The 18,763-nt window shown below is 44.2% G+C and overlaps 1 protein-coding gene across 7 annotated transcripts in view; it reads right to left on the reverse strand.

Annotated features, from left to right (window-relative positions):
- Window positions 1-18,763, reverse strand: part of kmt2cb (lysine (K)-specific methyltransferase 2Cb) — a 98,982-nt gene that overhangs the window by 51,112 nt on the left and 29,107 nt on the right. For all 7 annotated transcript variants that reach the window (XM_070556093.1, XM_015956868.3, XM_015956870.3 and 4 more), the window contains exon 2: window positions 8,497-8,685. In XM_070556093.1, the coding sequence (XP_070412194.1) occupies window positions 8,497-8,684 (188 nt within the window). In that variant the 5' untranslated portion in view covers window position 8,685. The remainder of the gene's footprint in view (window positions 1-8,496; window positions 8,686-18,763) is intronic.

Consider the following 18,763-nt stretch of genomic DNA (forward strand, 5'->3'; position numbering starts at 1 on the left):
CAAACGAGGAAGTGAAAATGGAAAAACTGTCAGATATTCACCTCAGGAGGGGAGGGTGGTGATGTAGTCATGAATTAGTTAAATATAGTTACAGTGGCCAGCGATTATTAATGGAGGGACTTAAGCCATGGGCAAGGCAGAACGTTGGTGGTGGTAACAGGGGGTGTAACAGTAATACAGCTACCAGGGTCTTGATAAAATAACATTATTACTGAAGTCAGAATGAAACCACTGAGTGACTCCTCTATAAATGAAGACAATCAGAGTTACAACACCAAACCTCTAAGCTAAAGGTAATGGCAACGATCAATTCAGTAAGATGCAGTTTAAAAACTAATGCCATGGAAGCTAATTAGCATCTCATGCCATTTATGGAACTATTTAATACCAATTTCATAAAAGGTTCTGATCTCAAAGCACAGAAAAATAAAAAGGTATTAGTAAGGTTTTCTGAATAGGTTTCATAAAATAGGTAATGACCCACTTGAGCCCTTTACAGACAGACATTCTGGCATATTTGCGGACAATTCAATCCGGTTTTTAACCGGAACTGTGTTTTCAGACACACCACTTTTGTACCGGAACTTGTCCTTTCGGCTGCGTTCACACAGCAGGGAAAAGTTCCAGATGTCTGACGGTGGCAGGGGTGGGGTGGGGGGTGGGGGAAGAATCGGACTTATGTTAAGAAGAAGGAGAAGAAGAAAATATCATTTCTATAGCGCCCCTCAAGATAAAAATCACGAGGCGCTTAAGCATAATTCTGAGCACACGAAGACGCATAAGAGACCTGGATGATGAAGCTCAATGGTTAAAGGAATCACTGAAGCGGTGTGAAGCGCTCCGTCGCGCGTCTAGGCGGTACCGTAGGAGGCGAGCTGCCGTGGTTCGCCGCATGCTACAGCAGCGGGCTATCTAGGTGCACACAGCGTCCCCTGGTCCCCTCCTCCTCCCCCTCCCCCTTGTCCGGAACTCTACCTCACTAGTCTGAAGCAGCCACCCTGTCCGTAACAAGTCCGGCCCTTTTACTAGGGGCTTCGTCCGGATAAATTCCGGAACACGTTATCCGGATGTTTGTATTCAGACAGAAAGGTCTTACGGACAGATTCCGGAACATTTCCGTTTTTCATGGCCTGTCTGAAGGGGGCTTTAGTTTCACAGATGTGCAATTTTCAGTCATTTACATCTGTGCAGCAAAACGCTTCTGAAATGTTTCAAAAAATACAAATGGAAATCAACAAATGAGGGAAATTGGTGAGGGAAATTGGGGGGAGATCACAAAAATAATTAAAGGGTGTACAAGAATCCCCTTCTAGACTAGGGCTGCAACTAACGACTATTTTAATAGTCGACTAGTCACCGACTATTGAAACGATTAGTCGACTAATCGGATAATTATTAAATTTTTCTTAAATTTAGCATGAGATTGCTTTAATTGTGTGAAAAACGATAATAAACACAAGAACGATGGGTACTTCAATGGAAAATGCATATTTTATTGAACTTTGCTACTGATAGACCAATTCATACTAAAAGTAAATAAAAATGTCCTGTCTAACACCAATTAGGCACAGTGCCCAGTCAGTACAGACATATATGCATAAATAAAATTAAAATACTTTTGTCAGGCACAGTCAGGCATAACATTAAATTTCTCTTTTTTAAAAGTGAAAATCTGTTTAAGAAAATGAACAAAGTACATCCAAAACAAAACAATAACCTTTCGTGTTATTTAAATCTTACCGAGGTGAGTCAGACTCTGTTTCATTCAACTGTCCGACATGCTTTCTCTTTAAGTGTTCAAGCATCACCGAGGTGCTGCCGTGATACGCAAGGACTGCTTTACAAATAATGCAGGTAATCTTTCTATTTGCCGAATCCAGGCTAGAATGCTCCTAAACTTTAGATGTTTTGGTACGCAAAGCTGCTGCGTTGGACGCCACCATTTCTGTTAGCTGGCAACAACGTCAACGAATCGTTGCAGCCCTATTCTAGACTTGCAGAAAGAGAGAATGAGAGACAAAAAAGGGACACGCAAAATATAACAAAACCAAGATCCACTGCACCAAACAACATAAGGATATATAACAGTAACAACATTTGCTGAAAAGCACACAGTAATAATTCATTGTGCACTCAGAACCAACCACAGCCCTAGGTAATGTGTCAAAAACACCCATGTCCATTTTTGTGAGAGCACCATGTGAGCACCTGTGTGCATACACCGGTTTGTGTATGCAAGGTTTCTGTATAGGAGTGGCCAATAGTGACTGTCAGGAACCACAGACCTGCCCCTGAAGACCCCTGGAAGACATGGAGGAGATCCAAGCCCCAGACATCCAGAGGTCCCTCCAAAGCATGGAAACCCCTGACACCGCTGTAGGATGTCACAGGTGGCTAGGGTGCTACTTCATTTAAATACGTCAACAGCACCACCATTCTTTCTTACAACAATAAAAAGAGTGGCGAAGATTTCTAGTGGCAGAAACAGAGCAGGCTGAAGATGCACCCGTGACTGAAGGAGAACAAAGATATGCAGCAAACTTTTTATTTGTGGAAGGAGATTAAGAGAAACGTGGTTTTAGAGGTGGCGGACTGCATGAAGAGGTGGAGGAGAATGAGGGACAAAACCTGTGCATGTTAAAAAGTCTCTGTAATACGTAGGCCCATGCTAGTAAATACACTATTGTGGACCAGAGACCCCAAGAAAAGTGCTATGCCCTCTGTTGTCCTGGTGGGGAATTGCATTGAAACACTTCCCAGCCAATCGAGAAGTGTGGAAGGAAAATGGCTCATGCCTGTGTGCAACTTTGCAACTGAACTGATGAAAAGGTATACATCTGGCATTACACAATCAACAGAAAGCTAGGGTTAGCCTGAACATAAGGCAGGAATTATCGTTTTGCAAACATTAATTAACTTCAGCTTCACTCACAAAAAAATAATAAAAATTCAATATCTGCATATCAAGTCTACTTTTTCAATCCTACATGTCTGACTTTCTACTTGTAGAGCTGTCCACCAACAAATAACTAATCTTTTCTTAGTGTGGAGAGATCTTTCACTAACCAGCCTTCTCCAATGAGATCTGAGATAACCTAATTTTTGGAAGTAGCATGTTCGAGGATAATTATCATGGATACAAATTAAATAGCAACATCAACTGTTAGCATGCTAAATGGGAAGAGCCAACATCTCAAATGAGAGCAACGTGTCTCTGGGGTACTCGGGAGGATACACGGGGTTGGAAGCGAGGGAGGAGATTGGGGGCGGTGGGGTAATTTTCAGTGCCACTGGAGAGAGAAATCACAAATGGCTGTAAGCCAAATCAACCCCTCCCTCTAAATGACTTCCATGGGAAGCCAACCTAATACACAAGAATGACAGCAGAGGCCTCTAGCAAACTTTGGCTGAAAACATAAGTACCTAATAGCCTGAACCGCTCACAGTACAGAAATGAATAAATTAAAAACAACCACAATTAATTTGTTCTACAAAATGAAGGCTGTTTTCATGAAGGTTTTAGTCAGAAATTTATATTTAGCAAAGTCTGAAACAAGTCTAACTAAACCTCAAAAAACTGAATAAACACAATTTAATTACACAAAATTTTCAATCCACATATTTAATTAGAGCCCCTAAAAGGATATTAGGTTTTGGTATGTTTGAAAATAAACTCCTGAATTCTATGTAAAATCAGTCCTGCTTAAATGTATCTGTCACAAAGAGCAGTGGCAGGACTTTACCAACACGACTGCTGAGTGAAAATCTATAAAAGAAGTTCTTTCTAGTACAGCATCACAGACATTGTAGTCAAGCCAGTAACGCACAGCTGAATCACTTTATTAAATTAATGTGCAGTTTGCTACTATGTGCTGAATGGAAATTCAAATGTCAAGCCGATAGTATCGGCAAATACGTTAGCGAAAAAATAAAGTGGGACAACCCAAAGTACAGCAGCATCCTAAATATTCACCTGTGTTAAATGAAATCCAATAATTATTACATGACTGTCTCTACCGTACTGCAGATGTCAACAGTGAGTTGAAGTCCCAGTGTAAACTATTATAAAGTATTTGTATTTTGGACAAAAATATGTTAAAATAAATCAAAATAAAAGAAGCATTAGCAAAAAGGACAAACAACATAAAACAAATAAAACAAAGGAAATAAATCTTAAATGCAAAATGTTCGGAAGCCATTTTATAAGGGCTTTTTTTTAAGATACCTTGAACATGTCTCTAGCCCATAACGTGGCTTCATAGAGACAAACGAGACATACAGTCACACTCACACACACCTAGTCATGTTTTTGTCTCAAACTGACCTAGCATGCAAGTGTTGGCCTATGGGAGGAAAACAAAACACCTGGAGAAAACACATCCATGTTGCCGGGTTTGGAACCTGCAACCTTCTTGCCAAATGGCAACAGCCCTATCAACTGGATAACCTTGAAGCCTTCAGATACCACTATCATTAAAGTGAAATCCTTGAACTACTCTTTTTATTAAATTCTCAATAGGGACAATTGTTCATATTATTTAAAATAGGATGGTAAAAAGGGTTTTTAAACTGATAGAGTTGATTTAATCTTGATTTACTAATAAAAATGGATAATAACAGTAAATAATTTTTGAGTCATTCATATTAGCAGCTAGCCTAGTGAACTAGACCAAATTCTTTCTTTGCAAAGTTTGGTCTAGGCATGCTCCATTGGAACCTCCGCAGCTCCTACCAGGACTCTGGCTAGCCAATCACAGCTCTCTCTAGAGGGGTTTCAAACACATAAAGAGCTGTGATTGGTCCATAATGGTGGGCCAATCATAGTGCTTTATCTGCTTAGTGAACAAATCACAGAGCTGTATCCACTTTATGGGCCAATCAGGGCACTCTATATGCCTGGTGGGTGGGATGATGCAACAGAGTGAAACAAGAGGATGTCACATTCATTGTCCAGTGGAATGCGCAGATCATTTGAAAGACAATGGTAGAACCCGCCCCACAACCGAGAGCCGTCAATGGAGCGTGGCCAGACTAAATAATACATTTATTTAGTCTGGCTTGCCAGGCTAATTAGCAGCCTGACCCAAACATGGGTTTTTCTGTTGCCGATGTCGATACGTAAAGGTCACGGTCAGCTGACGGCTGATGCCAAGACTTTGGGCCAAATTTCACAGTTGATATTTGGGTATTTTACGCCTTATGTGCAAGCTAAAATGTCACTAACAAAACATTTAACCAAAGATAATCAAAGAGATCAATAAACTGGCTAAGACAGGTAGTGGATGCAGAACGTATTCAGACTCCCGTTAGTTTTTCACTCTTTGGCAAATTGCAGCTATTTGCTAAAATCCGTTACATTCATTTTTTCCTCATCAATGTACACGCAGCACCCCATATTGATAGAAAATCACAGAATTTTAGAAATGTATGCAGATTATTTAAAAAAGAAAAACTGTAATATCGCAAGGTCCGAAGTATTCAGACCATTTCCTCAGTATTTAGTAGAAGCCCATTTTGAGCTAACACAGCCATGAGTCTTCTTGGTAAAGATGCAACAAGTTTCTTACACCTGGATTTGGGGACCCTCTGCCATTGCTCCTTGCAGATCCTCTCCAGTTCTGTCAGGTTGGATGGTGAACGTTGGTGGAAAGCCATTTTTAGGTCTCTCCAGAGATGCTCAAATGGAGTTAAGTCAGGGCTCTGGCTGGGCAGTTCAAGAACAGTCACAGAGTTGCAGTGAAGCCATTTCGTTAGCTGTGTGCTTAGGGTCATTGCCATGTTGGAAGGTAAACCTTCGGCCCAGCCTGAGTTCCTGAGCACTTTGGAGAAGGTTCTTGTCTAGGGTATCACTGTACTTGGCCGCATTCATCGTTTCCACAATTGCAACCAGTCATCCTGTCCCTGCAGCTGAAAAACACCCTCAAAGCACGATGCTGCCACTGCCATGCTTCACTGTGGGGACTGTATTGGACAAGTGATGAGCATTGCCTGGGTTTCTCCACACACACCACTTAGAAATAAGGCCAAAGAGTTCTATCTTGGTCTAATCAGACCAAAGAATCTTATTTCTCAGCATCTCAAGGTCCTTCAGGTGTCTTTTAGCAAACTCCATGTGTCGTGCACTGAGGAGGCTTCCGGCGGCCCACTCTGCATTAAAGCCCTGACTGGTGGAGGGCTGTTGTGATGGTTGACCTTCTAGACAGGTGTGTGGCTTACCTAATAAAGTCCAATCAGTATAATCAAACACAGCTGGACTCCAATGAAGATGTAGGACTATCTCAAGGATGATCAGAAGAAATGGAAAGCACCGGAGTTAAATATGAGTGTCACAGCAAAGGGTCTGAATACTTAAGACCAGGTGATATTTCAGTTTGTCTTTTTTCATAACTATGCGTACATTTCTAAAATTCTGTGTTTTTCTGTCAACATAGGGGTGTTGTGTATACATTAAAGAAGAACAAAATTAATTTAAACGATTCTAGCAAATGGATGCAATATAACAAAGAGTGAAAAATAGACGGGGGTCCAAATACTTTCCATACCCACTGTAAACAAAAAAAATATGATTCCCACTCCTAGAAACAACACTACTTTATACCTGATGAGATTTTGTAGGTTTAGAATCCCAAAAGTGAAATTCAAATGACAAATCTCTCCCCAGGAGCAGAATGATTCGCATGTACACAAACGTTAGACAGTGGTGACGTCTTTACACAGCCTCTTGCAAAACATTCAGCTGTAATTATATATAACTACACTTGAAGCGTCAAATTTCAGTATTCAGTCAGTTTTTCACAAACACACAGGACTAACTTCAACCCTCAACTGTGCACAACTTGCCCCCTCCCCACAGTCCCACCAGAGAGAGAGAGAGAGAGCGAGAGAGAGAAAGAGAGAGAGAGAAAGAGAAAGAGAAAGAGAAAGAGAGAGAGAGAGAGAGAGAGAGAGAGAGAGAGAGAGAGAGAGAGAGAGAGAGAGAGAGAGAGAGAGAGAGAGAGAGAGAGAGAGAGAGAGAGAGAGAGAGAGAGAGAGAGAGAGAGAGAGAGAGAGAGAGAGAGAGAGAGAAAAGGAGAAAATAATGCTGTGGTAAGTAGTCCCAGCTAGCAGAGTGCTGCCTGGAAAACCAGACAAGGATCATGCTGCTCTGGAACAGACTGGCCAGTGTATGAATTGTTGGCAAATCTAGTAAATTCCAACAACCGGGTCTCCAAGAACATCTGACAGATCCTCCTTTTCTGCAATTATTACTGAAAAATTAATACAGAAGCACATCTGGCTTTCAAAGTTGTTAGCTAAGCATAAAATAATTCACAGAAATGTGAGGTCATTGTACAAAGTGTACAAGGCTGAATGCATTGTTTTACTTCGACAATATTAAAAGCGCAACAAGCAGCTACGAAGACTTTGAAAATTTGGCTTAAAATTTTTATGACCAGTAGTGCTAATGGAAACTCAATGAGCAGAAAATTCAAAAAATCTAAATTCCTGAGTTAGCAAAGGCTGAACTTATATTGAATCAGAACTCTTTGTTGAGCTGCAGAGGTTTGATAAATCAGATGGGACCAATAACTGTGGTAACTTCACTGAGCTAAAATAATACATTGAGCACATTTCTTCTAAATGTTCATCACTACCAGGCAACAGTCACTCTTCCACTGTGGGTTTAACACAACATCTGAACGTAATCGATTAAGTAATCCATTGGGAACAGGACATTTAGATCTTTGGTGGTGATGTCAAATAAAAAGAAAATTTTACGGAGCAGCTTTGTAATGTATAGCATGTCAAGACAACCTGACAGCCTCATTGCAAACATTTAAACTGGAATTACTGGAAACTGAGGTGCTAATAAAAAGTACATAGCACTTAATTATGACCACAACTCAAACATTTCACATAAAAGAATTAAAAACTCAATCAGCTTTTATAAGAATAAAACCTGTCTTGTCGCCCACAAAAACATGGCATTACTTTATATATATATATATATATATATATATATATATATATATATATATATATATATATATATATATATATATATATAAGTGCTTTTGGTGGTTGTGGTAACATTATTTTTTATACAAAATGAATGTTTATATAATAAATTGGCCTCAAATGTTAACAGGCTGTTATAATTTTTTTTTATCAACAATAAATAATCCTTATTGAAGGACTGAAAAAAACAAAGCTCTGTTTTCTGAACATGATCTACTTCTTCGCCATATTTCATATTTATTCACTCTGAGAAATTAACTTTTTAAGAAGCTAATAAATTAAGTGTCAACTAGAGTAGATTACAGACTCCTTAAGTGACTTTTGTCACGTTACTGATAGACCATTGCCTATGCCGACATTAATTACACACTCCTAAATGCAAATATTGGCAATTAACAACTATTTTTAGATTAAAAAAAATCTTGAGAAAATATTAAGTTTCTTTCAGAAAAAGCGCAACGAGAAAATTCTGAATATTAAAGGTATTAAGAAACATACTTCTTTTTGTTTTTAGACATCGATAAGAGTGGTGCCTGGGGTAGGATGGCAGCAGCATCCTTGCGTGGCCTGCCGCGGGGTCGCTTGTCTGCGAGGGCAGGACTTCCTGTGGACGTGGTCCCTCCGCTGCTGGATGGCGGTGCGGGTCCCTGGTCAGAGGTTTCCACAGTCTTATCCTCTGATGACATTCTGAGAAATGATAAGGTGAGATAATGCAATCATTGTATGGTAAATGATCACTGCTTGGAAAAGTGGTAAACAGATTATGACTTGAAATTCATTTAATCTGACTTTGACGGGCTGGAATACAATCAAAGGAAGCACATCTATTTGAAGAAATATTTTAAGCAGAGTTGTTGAAATTGCATGCAAAATACTTGCCACAACCCTAAAAATGCCGCTGAATCATGAAACATTTGTGTTGCCGAACATGTGGCAATGACAGAATTTGAGTAAATCCTAGGTAATAAAGGTTAGCAATGGGTAATGAAAACCATACCCTTCACTTTGGCTGTAATCTGATGCTGAACTGGAATTTAAATCTGAATGAGGCTATGAAATGTGGTGTATGCACACAAGTAAAATGATGGCCCTCAACATCAAGGCAAATTGGTTTTCATTAAAATGACAATTTCAAATATGTAGCTTTTATGCTTCAGTAACCACTGAAACTGCCATAATGATTCTTCTTTCAGTAATTTTGAGGCCTTTTGGACTAAATTCTGGAAAGCCTTTGTGACACAATTAAAGGAGAACAAAGTACAGGTGTGAACACACGTAAGTATTAAGGACGAGATCAGACCACCAAGTTCATATTTGGAGGTGGCTAGTTTCTATGCTACTATTGAAAAATAAGCTTATTCACTTAACCCTTTTAAACAATGTCTACAATGAACTAAAATACATCAAAATAAAATGAGCTCTTAAGATTTCTGAGCGAGTAATCAATCAATCAACCACACAAACTCCACACAACTGATATGGCCAACCTGATTGGTTTATGAATAAACAACCAACAGAGCCTGAAAGATATCTTTACAGCAATACTGCAAGAACATAATGTGAAATTAGTCATTGTAACTTCAGATTAGGGCTGAGCAATACATAGCATATTTATTGTCATTGTGATATTAGCATACGCAATAGGCTACAGAAGAAATAGATAAATGGTCAGCTCAGATGTTTGCTACACCAAATGCATTTTTTCCAATCACAGGGTACCATGACATTTTGGGCCCTTCATATATTTAGTCAATCAAGTGGGTTCTTATATGTTAGATTCCTGCTCCTAGGCAGACAGCACTTTGGATGGCTAGCAAACAAACACCTGAGTTCGCTTAGAGAGCGTCACAATGACTGAAGGCATGATGTGTGCAGAAAATGTTAGCAAGAATGAACTCCTATTTAAAACAACAGCTCGTCTATGAACAATATATGAACATTTATTCACCCGTGAATGAAGGAGTACAAAATACAGTGCAAACGTGGACGGAAACAATGTGATAAGTGGGTTCAGAGGTGGAGACTGCATGAAGAAGTGAAGGAGAATAAAGGACAAATTTGTCCGCTTTGTAAAGTCTCTGGAATATATAAACACATTAGTAAATACAGTTTCGGGGACTGGATACATGAGTGTTATGGTGGCAGGATACCACATAAGAAACGCTACGCCCTCTGTTGTCCTGGGGGGGCGGGGGATAACTTAGAAACACCGCTGCCTGAACAGAAGTTCGAATGTGAAAACTAGAGCTGAAACAACTAATCGATTTAATCGATTATAATCGATTAAAATAGTTAACAACTTTTTTTGTCATCGATTAGTTGTTTAATAATCACATTTTACAGCATAAAGTCTATTTTTACCACAATCTGACATCGGTTACAATCTGTTCAATTTGCCGCCAGTGTGTGGCAGTAATGAGCCACTGATCTACCAGTGGAGCCGTAGAAGAAGAAACGAGCCAATAAGTGCCCTTGGTTTTCATGACGTAACACGTTACTGACGCGCATCTTGCTGTGAGAGATGGCGGAACAAGAAGAAATACGGAAGAAAAATAGAAGCGACAAAACTGAAGAGAAACCCCGGACAAAAACCTCACGAGTATGGGAGCACTTCACTCTAGATGTCATGAAAAAAAGGGTGACCTGCAAAATATGCAAAAACCATCTAGCATGGCACGGAAGCATGAAGTCCCTAAGTGAAAATTTGAGACGAAAATGTGGGGGCAAATGCAGCAGAGGAAACGCCAGCCCGGTAAGTAACAGCAAATAAACAAGCTATTATAGTGGTCCATCACTACACGCAGATCAAATTTGGGACTTAGTGTTTTAGCTGAGTTCATTATAGTGGATGTTAAACATGTTTTTTTGCCGCGTCAGACTACGGTGTTCTACTTCTGATTGACTAAATGCAATCGTGAATCTCCTCCGTGTTGTGTATCATGCGCTTGCCAAATTTAGCACGACTGTTTATAAGAATGTTCTCGTTAAGAGAAAAACGGCACAAACCCATAACTAAGTTCCTCATTCAAAAAAGGACAACTCCGCTGTGAAAAATATACAGACGAGCTGTGTCCAGGTGAATATAACGCGGCATAGTTGTACGCTTTCAATTTTTAAATACAGGAGAAATTCAGAAAGTCATTTTTTTTACTATTAAAAGGCTGTTTTACTATCTAACGCTGTAAAACGCCTCACAACACATTTTTGTCAAAATAAATGATCACTGTATATTGTTAATTAATTCAAATAATATAATATTGATTTAGTGTTGTAGTGTGTGTGCTGCTTTATTTTATATGTGTACTTATTTCAGTCTTTTTGTGTTTCTCATGCAGAAAAAAAAACAAGCAACGATGGACAACTACATGGGGAACAAGACACTCACCCCTCAGCAATGCATACCACTTACAAACTCTATTCTAGATTCTACATTATTTTTTATGGAATTTACCTCTTATATTTTGATGCCAAAAAATTATTCTGGACTGATATTTTTGCACAGTTTAGCTCATTTTACACTGCTGACTGTGTTCGTGTACAATAAAATAGATTGCAGTCAAATGCACAATTTTGTTTTTCTTTTTCTTAACTGAAATGTATTCATCACTTGTATAGGTTAAATAGCTAAACAATAACAAACCGATTAATCGAAAAAAATAATCGACAGATTAATCGATTATGAAAATAATCGTTAGTTGCAGCCCTAGTGAAAACCTTTCCAACACTTTGTGAGTCTCTCCGTTGCGGAGCATACAGAAAAGTATAAACCAGGCATTAGAGCTGGAGGTCAGATCAGCAGAGACTGCACAGAGACTGTGGAGGACAGACACCTTTAGGAGCGGCTTGTTAAAAAAAACCTGAGCACGGTTTCAATCACATTAAAATGCAAGTTATGTAAGTTAAATAGAAGTCTGCGACAGTGCAGAGACCACCCCCATCCCCCCATATACTGCCACCGTGTAAAGGTTGGTTTATGCTTGACGCGTCTGCGAGGTCCGCACGGCTCCGCGCGGAAAAGTTGCGTCATTTTGCGTCATTTTAACAACCACGCCCCTCCACCGCGTCTCCGCACGGCCCAGAATTTCCGCAACGCGCACCTCGGAAAATTTCTAACCACGCGGACGGACGGACGCGGAAAAACATGGCGGACCGGCAAGAACTAGTACGGCAGAGGTTCGTAAATACAGACATTTGTATGATTCAGCTCTCAGAGATCACCGTGATCAACATGTTGTTAATAATTCTTGGAGAGAAATAGCTCGCACTGTCGGAAAAGACGAGAACGCTGTTAAAAATGCTGAAATGCCATGTTGTAAACAGTAATTTCTACTTCTACTGTGGTGTAGTGTTGGATGCATGCCGTAGAGCTCCATGCTGCCCCGTTCAGTTTGGGAGAGTATTGGCTCACCGCAGAGACGAGCCGCACAAACCATAAACGCTGCAAGTTGCGAAGCGCGTTCCAGCCGCGAGCCGCATCACCGCACGGAAAGTGAATGCGTCAAGCATAAACCAAGCTTAATCTTTTGTGAAAAGGACACAATAGTGTCACATTACCGCCACTGTCTGACCACTTATAAATAACCTAAGGCTCTCTGATGCCGCTACAGCGTTGCGACAAATAAACGGCATTGTTTTGTAAAAACAGCTATTATCATTGCAATATTAATCATTGTTTTCGCACATTGCATGTTTCCTAGGGCTGGGGGTAAACGATTATTTTTAAAACGATTATTCTGACGATTATTTTATTGAATAGTCGACTATTCTAATGACTATTTAGAAAATAAATCTAATGATTATTTTTCTATTGCACAATTAACAAAAACCAGAAAATCTCAAATAAATTCCTCAAAAAATTGATAAATTCTTACTGTAAGAGAATAAACACTACAGGCCTTCCATTTTGTATAACACTGCTTTTATTGTGTTGGTTGGTTATGTTCTGGTGACATGTAGAACTTGGGAGTGCAGGCTGCTGCCTGAGAGGTGGTAGAAGATGGAGTGTCTCCATGCTGCTTTGTTTTGGTCACTTATGTGCGTGAGGCGAGTCGTCTTACGGGTTAAACCAAACTCAGGTGATATTTTACACTAAACCGAAAACCCACAACACTCTAAATGTAATGAAAGGGAGATCTACACCACAAAAAAGATGAACTCTAAACCAAAACGTAACAGCTTATCCCAACGCAAGAAGCTATTATCGAAGATGCTAACAGTAGCTTTACCAACATTAAGTTCAAGTTACCAAGTTTAAATAAACCAAAAACACCCGGCAGCAAACAGACCAGCATGGAGGAGAGACTGCTACCACCAAAACAGCTCTCCTCATCTCTGAAAGAAGCTCCTTAATGAAGGGAGAAGCGCTCCCGGTGATTTTCTACATCTGCGGTAGACACGAAGCAGCGCATCTGACCCCGGAAGTTGTTGTCCGTTGCCGGGAGACGAAGGGGCAAAACAGGAAAATAATCTAGTAGTGGACGGACGTTGTTCCGGGTCTTCGGTATTTGGCGGAGATGTTAGTGAAGGCGGAGAAGAGGGCGAACTAGAGGAAAAACAGGCAGATTCCTCCTCTATTTACAAACTCCTGGGGATGCAACAAGTGGGCGCGGTGCGTCGACTTCCGGATCTGACGTCGACAAATTTTTAGAATCGAGCCGTCGACTTCGTCGAGGCTTCTCTACAGCCCTAATGTTTCCTTAATATTGTACAGCTCTACTTAAGATGTACTGAGGGTGATCCACTTGTAATTGGTTCACAGAGCCAGTGGGGCTATCAATCAATCAATCAATCAATCAATCAATCAATCAAATACACAAATATCAGCACATAATAATGATGGCGGCGCGTGTAGACGCAGCGACCTCACGCTCTCCTGAAAATGCAGTGTTTTGTTCGTCAAGTAAGTGTCTTTCTGCAAGTATTTCTTGCCAGTCCACGTCGGAATATGTGTACAGGCGTCAGGCTCTCTTACACATTCGGAGAAGCAAGATCTGGTGGTGCTACTCCTCCTTGAACCGTCACCTTATCGTGGTGGAGGAGTTTGAGTGCCCTAATGATCCTAGGAGCTATGTTGTCTGGGGCACTTAGTGCCCCTGGTAGGGTCTCCCATGACAAATTGGTCTTAGGTGAAGGGTGAGACAAAGAACGGTTCGAAGGATCTTTCATGGTGGTGAAAACGAAGAGTCGGAGTACCCGGCCCGGAGGGTTACCGGGGTCCCACCCTGGAGCCAGGCCTGGGGTTGGGGCCCGTGAGCGAGCGCCTGGTGGCCGGGCTTTCGCCCATGGGGCCCGGCCGGGCCCAGCCCGAACCGGATACATGGGCTCGTCCAACTGTGGACCCACCACCCGCAGGAGGAACATGAAGGGTCCGGTGCAATGTGAATCGGGTGGCAGACCAAGGCGGGAGCCTTGGCGGTCCAATCCCCGGACAAGGAAACTAGTTTTTGGGACATGGAACGTCACCTCGCTGGCGGGGAAGGAGCCGGAGCTTGTGGCAGAGGTTGAGCGGTACCGGCTAGATATAGTCGGACTCACCTCGACACATTGCATTGGCTCTGGAACCCGAGACCTGGAGAGGGGTTGGACACTCTACTTTGCTGGAGTTGCTCCGGGTGAGAGGCGGAGGGCTGGGGTTGGCTTTTTGTTAGCCCCGAGACTCTCTGCCTGTGTGTTGGGGTTTACCCCGGGGGACAAGAGGGTAGCTTCCTTGCGCCTTCGGGTCGGGGAACGGGTCCTGACTGTTGTTTGTGCTTATGGGCCAAATATCAGTTCAGAGTACCCACCCTTTTTGGAGTCCCTGGGACGAGTGCTAGATAGTGCTCCATCAGGGGACTCCATTGTCCTGCTGGGGGACTTCAATGCTCACGTGGGCAATGACAGCTTGACCTGGAGGGGTGTGATTGGGAGGAACGGCCCACCTGATCAGAACTCGAGCGGTGTTTTGTTATTGGACTTCTGTGCAAGCCGCAGTTTGGCCATAACGAACACCATGTTCGAACATAAGGATGCCCACCGGTACACTTGGTACCAGGGCAGCCTAGGTCACAGGTCGATGATAGATTTTGTAGTCGTATCATCTGACCTGCGACCGTATGTTTTGGACACCCGAGTGAAGAGAGGGGCGGAGCTGTCAACTGATCACCACCTGGTGGTGAGTTGGATCAGATGGCAAGGGAACATGCCGCGTAGACCTGGCAGACCCAAACGCATAGTGAGGGTCTGCTGGGAACGCCTGGCAGAAGAACCTGTCAAGACGGTCTTCAACTCCCACCTCCGGCAGAGCTTTGACCACGTCCCGAGAGCAGTGGGGGACATTGAGTCCGAGTGGGCCTTGTTCCACTCTGCGATTGTCGAGGCGGCTGTTGCTAGCTGTGGTCGTAAGGTGGCCGGTGCCAGTCGTGGTGGCAACCCCCGTACCCGCTGGTGGACACCAGAGGTTCGGGGAGCCGTCAGGCTGAAGAAGGAGGCCTACAGGGCGTGGCTGGTCTGTGGGTCTCCGGAGGCAGCAGACAGGTACCGGATAGCCAAGCGGGGTGCAGCAGTGGCAGTTGCCGAGGCAAAATCTCGGGCGTGGGAGGAGTTTGGTGAGGCCATGGAGAAAGACTATCGATCGGCTCCAAAGAGGTTCTGGCAAACTGTCCGGCGCCTCAGGAGAGGAAGGCAGCAACTCGCTCACACTGTTTACAGTGGGGATGGGGAGCTGCTGACGTCAACTGAGGCTATAGTCGGACGGTGGAAGGAATACTTTGAGGAGCTCCTCAATCCCACCAATGCGCATTCCGAGGAGGAACCAGAGCTGGGAGGCCTGGGGATGGACTGTCCGATCTCGGGGGCAGAAGTTGCTGAGGTAGTCAAACAACTACACAGCGGCGGAGCCCCGGGGGCGGATGAGGTTCGTCCTGGGTATCTTAAGGCTATGGATGTTGTAGGGCTGTCATGGTTGACACGTCTCTACAACATTGCGTGGTCATCGGGGGCAGTTCCTAGGGAGTGGCAGACCGGGGTGGTGGTCCCCATCTTTAAGAAGGGTGACCTGAGGGTGTGTTCCAACTATAGGGGGATCACACTCCTCAGCCTCCCTGGAAAGGTCTACTCCAAGGTACTGGAGAGGAGGGTCCGATCGATAGTTGAATCTCAGATAGAGGAGGAGCAATGTGGTTTTCGTCCTGGCCGTGGAACTGTGGACCAGCTCTATACCCTTGCAAGGGTGATGGAGGGGGCATGGGAGTTTGCCCAACCAATCCACATGTGCTTTGTGGATTTGGAGAAGGCTTATGACCGTGTCCCCAGGGGCACCCTGTGGGGGACGCTCCAGGAGTATGGGGTGGGTGGCTTTCTGTTAAGGGCCATTCAGTCCCTTTACCAGAGGAGCGTGAGTTTGGTCCGCATAGCCGGTAGTAAGTCGGACCTGTTCCCAGTGAGGGTTGGACTCCGCCAGGGCTGCCCTTTGTCACCGGTTCTGTTCATCACTTTTATGGACAGAATTTCTAGACGCAGCCGTGGTGTGGAGTGTGTCGAGTTTGGTGGCAGGAGAATCTCGTCTCTGCTTTTTGCGGATGATGTGGTCCTCCTAGCTTCATCCAGCTCTGACCTTCAGCTCTTGCTGGGTAGGTTCGCGGCCGAATGTGAAGCGGCTGGGATGAGGATCAGCACCTCCAAATCTGAGACCATGGTTCTCGACCGGAAAAGGGTGGCTTGCCACCTCCGGGTCGGGGGAGAGGTCCTACCTCAAGTGGAGGAGTTTAAGTATCTCGGGGTCTTGTTCACGAGTGAGGGTAGGAGGGATCGGGAGATCGACAGGCGGATTGGTTCGGCGTCTGCAGTGATGCGGACGCTGACCCGATCTGTCGTGGGGAAGAGGGAGCTGAGCCAGAAAGCCAGGCTCTCGATTTACCGGTCGATCTACGTCCCAATCCTCACCTATGGTCATGAGCTTTGGGTAATGACCGAAAGAACGAGATCGCGGATACAAGCGGCCGAAATGAGTTTCCTCCGTAGGGTGGCCGGGCTCAGCCTTAGAGATAGGGTGAGGAGCTCGGACATTCGGGAGGGACTCGGAGTAGAACCGCTGTCCCTCCGGATCGAAAGGAGCCAGTTGAGGTGGTTTGGGCATCTGGTCAGGATGCCTCCTGGACGCCTCCCTGGGGAGGTGTTTCGGGCATGTCCTGCCGGCAGAAGGCCCCCGGGTCGACCCAGGACACGTTGGAGAAGTTACATCTCCAATCTGGTCCGGGAACGCCTTGGGGTCCTGCCGGAGGAGCTGGTGGACAAGGCCGGGGAGAGGACGGCCTGGAGCTCCCTAGTTGGGATGCTGCCCCCGCGACCCGGACCCGGATAAGCGGAGGAAGACGAGACGAAGATCTGCCAAGTTTTTAACAATAACGTTGAGATGTTAAGGGAAATAGGACTTCTGCGACAGCCTGCTAGCTGGCCTGCTAGCTGGCCTAGCAACCCACAGGACTCGCCTGCTACCCCTCGCTGGGCAAGGAGACGTCGAAAGCGGTGCGCTAGGACAAGGAAGCGGGGCAAGCGCGGAGGTGTCCGAGTCAGGCTTGAGGCTAAGCCAACTCGCCCAGCCATACCGTCGCTCCTCTTGGCCAACGTACGATCTCTGGACAATAAAATGGACAGCATACGACTTCTGAGATCAGGGAATCGCAGAGTAAATGACTGTTGTGTGCTAGTTTTCATTGAGACATGGCTTAATGACAACATTCCGGACTCGGCTATACAGCTGGAGCAGCTAGCATGCTACAGAGCCGACAGGGCTCTCGTAGACGGAGGCAAGACCCGAGGTGGTGGGGTCTGTGTTTACATCCGTGACGAGTGGTGTCGTGATGCCACTGTAGTAAGAAAACACTGCTCATCACTGGCGGAGTTCATGATCGTGAAGTGTCGCCCCTTCTACTTGCCCAGGGAGGTAAGTTCAATCTTGTTGGTCGCTACTTATATACCTCCATCTAGCAACAACAGCGATAGAAATGCAGCGCTGAACGAATTGTATCAGGCCATCAGTGAGCAACAAACAGCACACCCAGACGGTTTCATCATCCTCGCAGGAGACTTTAACCATGCTGATCTTAAAACTGTTCTCCCAAAGTTTCATCAGCATGTACATTTTCCAACAAGGGGAGATAACATATTGGACCTGGTCTACACACAGGAAAAAAGAGCATACAAAGCCATTCCCCTCCCCCATATCGGCACCTCTGATCACCTCACTGTTATGCTAATGCCAGCATACAGACAGAGTGAAGGCTGTCAAACCGGTTATGAAAGAGGTAAGAGTGTGGCCACAGGGGGCCACCTCTGCTCTTCAAGACTGCTTTGGGTCAACTGATTGGGACATATTCAGGGAAGCAGCTACCTACAACAACATCATAGACATCGAGGAGTACACAGATACGGTGAGCTCATACATCACCAAAGGCATTGATGACGTAACACAGGTGAAAAGCATCACAACTCGAGCAAACCGGAAGCCATGGCTAACAGGAGATGTCCTCAGGCTGCTAAAGGCCAGAGACAAGGCCTTCAGAGCTGGGGATGAAATAGGCCTGAGAACAGCGAGAGCAAACCTGTCCCGTGGCATCAGGAAAGCGAAACAGGACTACACACAAAAGATAACCTCCCACTTCAATGACAGCAAGGACGCACGGAGCCTATGGCAAGGCATCCAGGCTATTACAGACTACAAGCCTGCAGCGCGAAGCTGTGAGAACGACACCACTCTGCTCAACAACCTGAACAGCTTCTTTGCACGATT

Source organism: Nothobranchius furzeri, chromosome 11 (genome assembly GCF_043380555.1).
Source record: "Nothobranchius furzeri strain GRZ-AD chromosome 11, NfurGRZ-RIMD1, whole genome shotgun sequence".
In the NCBI taxonomy this organism is placed as follows: domain Eukaryota; kingdom Metazoa; phylum Chordata; class Actinopteri; order Cyprinodontiformes; family Nothobranchiidae; genus Nothobranchius; species Nothobranchius furzeri.